Consider the following 7,765-nt stretch of genomic DNA (forward strand, 5'->3'; position numbering starts at 1 on the left):
GCCTGCCCATAAACGATCCCACGCAGCCGCGACACCGGCCGCCGGCGCTCGCTGGACAAATTAAGATAACAAGGTGTGATGGACGGGGGCAGTTTCAAATACCGGGCTCGGTCGTTTAGGAGGTCGGACAAGCGAGACGCGCTGAGGCGGATGGACCACGCCCACGGAGCACTGTCTGCACTGCTCGTGCACACGGAGAAGGACCTTGGCCGTAGCGAGCTGCAGTCACGCCCGGAGCTCCCCTGATGCAGCTGGGACGGATGTCGTTTGACCATGACCGAGACACGCGTCGAGTCGGTTCGTTTGGTGATCGCGCACGATCCAAATGAGACTCATTCGTGACCGATAGTAGGCCGGCTGGTTCGCGTTCAAGGCTTGTCTTCCAAGGGCGTTCAAAATCATCCCTGGAAGCACGACTCGACGTATAGGACCAACTTGAGCCTGATTCCGTGTTTAGTATGGGATTAGGTGACTTCTAAGCAATTATTATACAATAAATACAGTTTTTTTCGAAGATGTGAAAATATATATTCCGAGCTCTTATAATAGTTAGCAATAACCTGTGTCCAACAGCAAATGGGCAGTAGATAAGCCAAGATCATTTATATGATCTGTGCAATGCATGATACACACAAAATTAAGGCTTCAAATTTCAAACTGGAAAGTAGATCGCAAATTTCACGCAAGGAAGCATAAACCCTTAGGATGTGCGTGCGTGCAACTGACCCCATATTGGGCCGTGCGGTGACCTTTGATATACCCTCATATTAGCGAGGAGCCTTAGCACGGGCCTGGGCGGCTCGTAAAGGCTCGCCATGTCCCGCACTGTCAGCACCCATGAGCTATTGCCACGCCACGTTTTGTTTGCAGATGTGCATAAATCAGCCATGCAAAGCGGCAGTAAACGGTGCGCGGCACTCGGGATATCGCGCGGGCCGCATACCGCCCGATGGAGGGAGACAGATGGGCCCAGATGACCATCGCCGGACCCTCGGACCGGGGTGCGGCCGGAGGAGCGGGTTCACCGGGCACAGCCAGCTGGGCAGCTGAGGTGAGACGGTGTCTGCTTATCATATATAAACGATATAAGTTAATGGCTAATTATCAGTAGACTTGAGCATATGCATTGTCATACGTAGCTGGGAGGGACGGTTGGAACAAATAGTGCGGCAAGTGGCAAGCTTCCAAGAGAAAGAAGGTAAATAGCAGAGAAAAACTGAAATAATGTTAGAAGCTGTATTGTTTCTACTTACATCAACACCGCCTGGTGCCACTGATAAACCGACACAACCACGCAGGGTCAAGTGTTGTACTTTTTTGTAGCGATTCAGTTGAGTCCGGAGCTCGTCTTCTGAAGTCTGAACAATTATTTTCTTGTTACTCTCGAGACTAACACAGCACACGGATGGCTGAGTTTCAAACGTATCGCTGCGACGCACACCTCGTTACTTTCCTGAGCGTCATTTTCGCTTCGTTACCTCCGTCATCAGGGCGGTCAGTCCAGTCATGCACGGGCACATTCGGCCGATGAACATCGCCGCCTTATCAGCGCCGTGCCGATTTTTGCGGCGCACCGATATGTATGCATCGCGCATCAATCCATCTGATATATGTACATAGTAACGAGGACCTCCCATGGCTCTGATCCCGTGATGACTACGGGCCATAATTTATTATCATCACCTTTAATTAGAACCGAATCGAAGGTGTCTCACAAAATGAGATTCATTCATTTTAACTGGAAATACGATTGCGGAACATACGATTTTGATTTACATATCAGGTGAATGTGAAATTAGGTTTTATTTCAATACTTAGTACCTAGCTAGCACGTTAATATGAGACAAAACTTGCAAAAATAAAAATGCAAGCCAATCTGCGTCATTTTTTCCGACTAGCCACCTCAGCACGTCGGTCTGTGTGTCCTCAGGTGGAGCTGTCACACGCGATATGAACAAGGCCAGACGCAGAGCCACGGGCAGCGGCCGCGATTCCCATCGCCTCTCTATGGGGCCGATAACTGTGAGGGAATAAAGGCCGCTCACGCCGGCGGGCGCCGTGTGTTCTGTCTGTGGCCTGTCGGACAGGTAGGTGTGTGTGGCGATGTCCCACCGATACGCGCCCCAGTGGGTCACCCGCCTCCTATCCGATCATCAGGGCTGGTCTGCACCGGGTCTGCCGAGGGTTCTGCTCCGTCCCCGCCGCCCCACGGTCCGCGATCCAGCTGCAGGGGTGATGGAACAGGACAGGTACACGACAAGGCGCTCGCCAAACCGAGGTAATCCCCTCACGGCTTTGTGCCCGCGTGTCCGAGAGAAACGCATTAAAGGCGAAATCATTGACTACAAATTACCAGCCGCATTCACCTGTCTAGGGCAGCGATGTTGTGTCGAGCAGCTCTGACATAACACGCCGACATTAAACGCAGAACGTGTGTCGGACTCTTCGCCAATTTCCTGTTTTCGATTGCCGCTTCTGATTAGTGACAACCCATTTGTAGCCAAATTGCCTTTTCCCAGATTAGCGTTCGTTATTGCCGTCGTGGACTGACGCGAGAATGTTACAGCCAGGTGCCGGTGCCGACAACGAGACCCAATTATCGACCCAAGCCTTCCACCGTCCGCCGGCCCCCGCGTAAACAACGCCTCCATCGCCGCGTTCCAATCACCCCACATGTCATCGGGCGTCGGCCATAAAACATTCTCAAACTCCTCCATATTTGGCAGCCATGACAACTTCCCTTATCGCTCTGACGTCACTTCCGCTGCCCTGGCAGACTGGGCGCCATCTTTGACGCTCGGCGATGCGTATCCTCCTGGTTCTGGCGCTGGCCCAGGCGGCCCTCGGTACCTGGGTGGACGTCGACGAGTGGGCTCACTTCAAGCACGCCCACGGTAAGAACTATGCCGACCAGTTTGTCGAGCTGAAGCACATGCAGACGTATGCGGCCAACAAGGCGTACATCAACAAGCACAATGCGGAGGCCGACGCCGGTCTGCATACGTACCGCCTGGGAATCAACAAGTACGCCGACATGACCAACGAGGAGTTCAGCGCCCTGATGACCCGGTGAGTGACGGAGGACGGTGGTGACGACCGGGAGGAAAACGTCCCCATGACCCAGTAGGCAACACAACGGGTGTACACACCTGCTGCAGGGGTAGGGTTCGAGCAGAGATGAAGCCGAAGGGATGCTTGATGACGGGAAGAGAACATGGAAATACTGTGGGCTGGTACGCAAGAAGTCGGGGATGAGAGATGCTTGTAGTAAAAGGAGAAGAAGTATACCAGCTAGCACCCTTGTCTAATGCGGGTGGTAAGAAAGGCTCGCTCCTATCCTGCTCAGAACTAACTTAGCATGGGGTGAGCCCGATGCGAGGTGGGAGGCCTTTTCTCCCCAGCGGCTCGATGGAGCGGCTACCCACGTGGGAGGCAGCCATCGAATGTGATGGCTTTCCAACGGACGCTCAGCCGCTTAATGACAGTGATTGTAGATATTGCACGGACACTACTATATCATGAGCCGTGCCCTAATTGTAACTATAAACGCCGCAGCTGTGTTGGGAAGCGTCCATGTAGGCAGCGCACGCCAAAAACAAACTGCTGTAAATAATGTAATGTCTGCTATGATTTATCACGCCATTTTGCGGCTCGTTTAGGCTATTTACATCCAGCTTTGAGCAAAGGATGTTAAATTTATTGCACATGTAGCCTAGTATTATCGATCCATCTTCTTCTATTGCAGGGCTGTTAGTGGCTGGGAGTATACCATCGATGATTTTACACAGCTCACATAATTATAGAGCTCCGCTGGTGGATCGGCAATATAACTGATGTTTCATAGCAACTCGGACTGGCCAAGCAGACATACTTAGTGGAAAATGATTCGTGCAATTAAAAATATGGTTTTCAGCCGCCCAAGCAGAACTAATTAGCATTCTCCAAAACTGCCTACATGTGATCGGGACTAGCTCATTTGCACGCACGCAGCTTCGCCTTGTTGCGCCCTCAGACAGAGCGTCTGGGGGCAGAGCGTCTAAGGTCAGAGCGTCTGCTGACGCCGGCCGCCCGGTCGGCACACACTCTGCAGCTATTTTACTCTTCTGCCTTCAGGCAACCCTGCTTTTAATTTTATTGATCGCAGGCGGTCACAACTCAGGCGATCACAGTTAATATTCCTAACAAGTTTTTAACATAAGTTTTGCTTGTGTACGCAGTCGGTTTTTAGGATGAAAGGAGTTTTTTTCCTTTACATAGCTCGCGGAAGGTCAATGAAAAAAAAAGACGAATATAAAAAATATGGAAAGCCTACTGTTGACGCATGATTGCCATTCTATCACGAACACAGAAGCAATTTGACCATACAGATTCGCAGCCTTTGAATTGTACTTGCAATAGTCCTCTTTTTTCGAGTCGAAATTAACGTGCACGTACTACTTAACTACAACAAAGTGTTTGGTGAGAACCGGAGTTCCAGCGGCCTATCCCTTTGGTTTTCACCATGCTCGTACGCAGTTACCAGAGTGTTGCACCACAAATTACTGTAATTTTCATCTCGAGACTCCCCGCCCAAGCAGGCAATGTCCTCTGCTGATTATGCTCGCAAGGCTTAGTGATTTTAACGGTCATGAAACTCTGCTTTTTAATGACCGGGGCACAAACTCTTTAGCTATTTATCTGACGGTGCCTAATGATGTTTTACCTATAAATTCCAGTGTGGTGACAGATCATTGCAATATTGCATGCAACACGGCCGTAAAAGTGCATGATAAAATTAGCGGCAGAATTAGTGGCTGGGGTGAGCGGCCTGCCAGCGGCCAGCACCAACCGCAGACCGGGCCGTGACGGCCGGCCGCCATGCCTATGCTAATTTTCTCACAAATTGGTCTGCCGCACTATAGCGCCCGCGGCTGTTCCTGCGATGTCCGCCCCAGGAAAGGGGCGGAGCCATGCTCTGCTTAGCCGAAGCACGTGAAACGCTCCAGGTCTGAGGTCTCCAGGCGGGCGCACCGCAGAGGTCGGACGATTGTTTTAGTGCCCTGGGTTAGACCTCCATGGATGGTCGGCTTCAGCTACTCATTTTCGGTAATTTAATTTGAGCTTGTCGCAATGAAACTTCATCTAATAGGGAAAAAATAACTAGGCAAAGCTAGTAAAACTGAAAGTAGTAGCCTTCCTTATACCGTTAGGGATACGCGGTACCTAATTTTTACAATCCATGCGCGTGCAATGTGCACGCATGTGCAAGGAACAAGACTTAATATTTAACAAGAGCGACAAATGTTCTTCAGTAGGCACAGTAGGCACGACTGGCCTTGATTACTGATTGATGGGGTCTCGAGTAGCAAACGTGGCAAGGCATATGTCAGTGTCGAGGCTTCACTTTTGCGTCTCTTCACATCTCCGGCTAAAGGTTTTCTCTGGGGCGTGACTAGACTTTGCCTATACCCCTGAGGCCTGAGCCATTCCTGGGCCACCTATGTACTAGTATGTGTCTATCTAGCCTCTGCCCACCCTGAGCAACCTTGATACCCGTGCCGCGGCCCATCCCTGAGCACCCGAGCCGCCCTCCTCTTAGGTCACCTCCGCCCTCCTCTCAGGTCACCTCTCGCGCACGCTGACCGACCCCCGCCCCTCCCTCTAACAGCCGTAAGCCGGCCGGGCTGCACCGTCAGCAGCAGCAGCACGGCCGTCCGTTCGTCGGCACCGGCCTGGCCGCCCCCGAGAGCATCGACTGGCGCGACGAGGGCGCCGTCACGCCCGCCAAGGACCAGGGCCAGTGCGGCTCGTGCTGGTCCTTCTCCACCACCGGCTCGCTGGAGGGCATGTGGAAGCTGGCCGGCAACGACCTGGTGTCGCTCTCCGAGCAGCAGCTCATGGACTGCAGCTTCTCCTACGGCAACAACGCCTGCAACGGCGGCGAGATGCGCTACTCGTTCGAGTACCTGACCGACATCGGCGGCATCATGTCCGAGGCCGACTACCCGTACGAGGCGCGCACGCACCACAACCGCTGCAACTACGACGCGGCCAAGTCGGTGGCCGACTGCACCGACTTTGTCATAATCCAGACTGACGATGAGAGCAAGCTGCTCGACGCCGTCGGCAACGTCGGTCCCGTCGCCGTCGGCATGGACGCGTCGCACCTCGACTTCCAGCTGTACTCGAGCGGCATCTACAGCAACGCCAACTGCGGCACCGCGATCGCCGAGCTCGACCACGGCGTGCTGGCTGTCGGCTACGGCACAGATGCTGAAGGCGACTTCTGGCTCGTCAAGAACTCGTGGGGCGCCGAATGGGGCATGGATGGCTTCTTCAAGATGGCCAGGAACGCCAACAACATGTGCGGTATTGCCTCCGACTGTGTGTACCCCATCATATAAGTTCTTTAGGACGGTCTCGGTCGGCGCCGAGACGGTGTCAGTGTCGGTGGGAGGGGAGATAGGTGTGGGAGCCCAGCATGTGTGACATCGCATCTCGAGGTCGGCAGTCCTCGAGGGGTGGGTGCCCGTCACCTGGCACCTTCCGGAGGCCTCCCGCGCCGCTGTGACCGATCTGTCCGCTTCTCACGCACTGTGTAACCGATGAGACCTGAGCGCCGCGCACTCCATCACAACTCGGCTGTTCCATTGCGGCAATAAAACCAGCCCGCAGGTACCGCAGCGGTGTGAGTCGGTATCTGTCACACGGATGTTCCCCACTAATTATGCCAATTAATCAGCCGGCTGCGGTCGGCACCGCCCAATAGCGGAGTCAGGAGCGGGCCCCTCCGGGCTCGGGCACCGCCGCAACAAGGCTCCTATTGGTCGACCGTGCGCCGCTGCCGCCCATCGCCGCTAGAGGCGCCACCTGTCACGGCGCGCTACCCGGGGTGCAGCGGAGCGGGTCGGCGGCGCACCCCGCCCTGCCGAGCGGTGCGCCGTCCCCTTCCGGGCCGGCCATCGCCGACATCGGATAGGAGCTGCGGCCGGCGCCGATTATGAGTCATTTCCTGCCGTGAAGCCGCCGTGACGAGCTGTGACCGCCGGTGTGACGCGCCGCCAGGTGATGGATGGAATTCGTAATGGCCGAAATGGCCGGACCATCCCGCCGGCGTGGCGGTGACGGATGACGGTCCGACATCGCCGATGACGTGTCGACGCGGCCGGTAGCGCACCGGACAGTGACGCTCGGAGGGTTCGGAGTAAAAGGCGGGGCGAGCTGGAGGTGGAGGGTGGAGGCGGAGGCTGATTCACCAGGGGGTGTTGCATTGGCACTGAGCGAGAGACGAGGTGGGGGCAGGGCGGATGTGGTGACCGGATTCTGGAATCATGATTCACGATTCAATGACGGCGGGTGGTGCTTTATCAGCCTAGCAGATTAGCATGGTCATGAAATGGAACCACACAAGAGACCCAGGGCGAGCTAATCAGAGTCCAGGTCTCCAGGACCTACCTACTCGGTGTAGGTATGACGAAGCCGGATGACTTCTCAGAGGTGAAGGGCAACAGTCACAATTTTCACTTAATTCACCATGAGCTCGGAACAAAAGATCTCTGCGTTGTAGACCCAATCGTTTATGAGCCTCTACATTCTACAAGTACCTAAACTAAGGAAATGCCTACCAAAAAGAAAGTAACAACACGGCAAACAATTAACAAGAACTAATCACTCGCACATACATGTTACAAATCATATCAGTTTACATCAGCAACATCTAGAGAAAAAAGCATTTCATTTCATCAATGCATAACTGATGTTTGGCTATATACCTAGCTTAGCTCTA

General features: G+C 53.9%; 1 protein-coding gene across 1 annotated transcript; it reads left to right on the top strand.

Moving 5' to 3' along the window:
* Positions 1–1,966: 1,966 nt before the first annotated feature.
* Positions 1,967–6,657, top strand: LOC122390192 (procathepsin L-like). Its single transcript, XM_043382917.1, has 3 exons — positions 1,967–2,087; positions 2,777–3,069; positions 5,648–6,657. The coding sequence occupies exons 2-3, from the start codon at positions 2,804–2,806 to the stop codon at positions 6,381–6,383; spliced, it is 1,002 nt and encodes a 333-aa protein (XP_043238852.1). The 5' UTR covers positions 1,967–2,087; positions 2,777–2,803; the 3' UTR covers positions 6,384–6,657.
* Positions 6,658–7,765: the final 1,108 nt, after the last annotated feature.

This window comes from Amphibalanus amphitrite, unplaced genomic scaffold (genome assembly GCF_019059575.1).
Source record: "Amphibalanus amphitrite isolate SeventyFive unplaced genomic scaffold, NRLGWU_Aamphi_draft 000386F_arrow, whole genome shotgun sequence".
NCBI lineage: Eukaryota > Metazoa > Arthropoda > Thecostraca > Balanomorpha > Balanidae > Amphibalanus > Amphibalanus amphitrite.

Excerpts from the sequence above, each read along its gene's own strand:
- LOC122390192 (XM_043382917.1), top strand. The coding sequence starts at position 2,804 with ATGCGTATCCTCCTGGTTCTGGCGCTGGCCCAGGCGGCCCTCGGTACC. Across the intron at positions 3,070-5,647 it reads TTCAGCGCCCTGATGACCCG|CCGTAAGCCGGCCGGGCTGC; the intron begins GTGAGTGACGGA and ends TCCCTCTAACAG.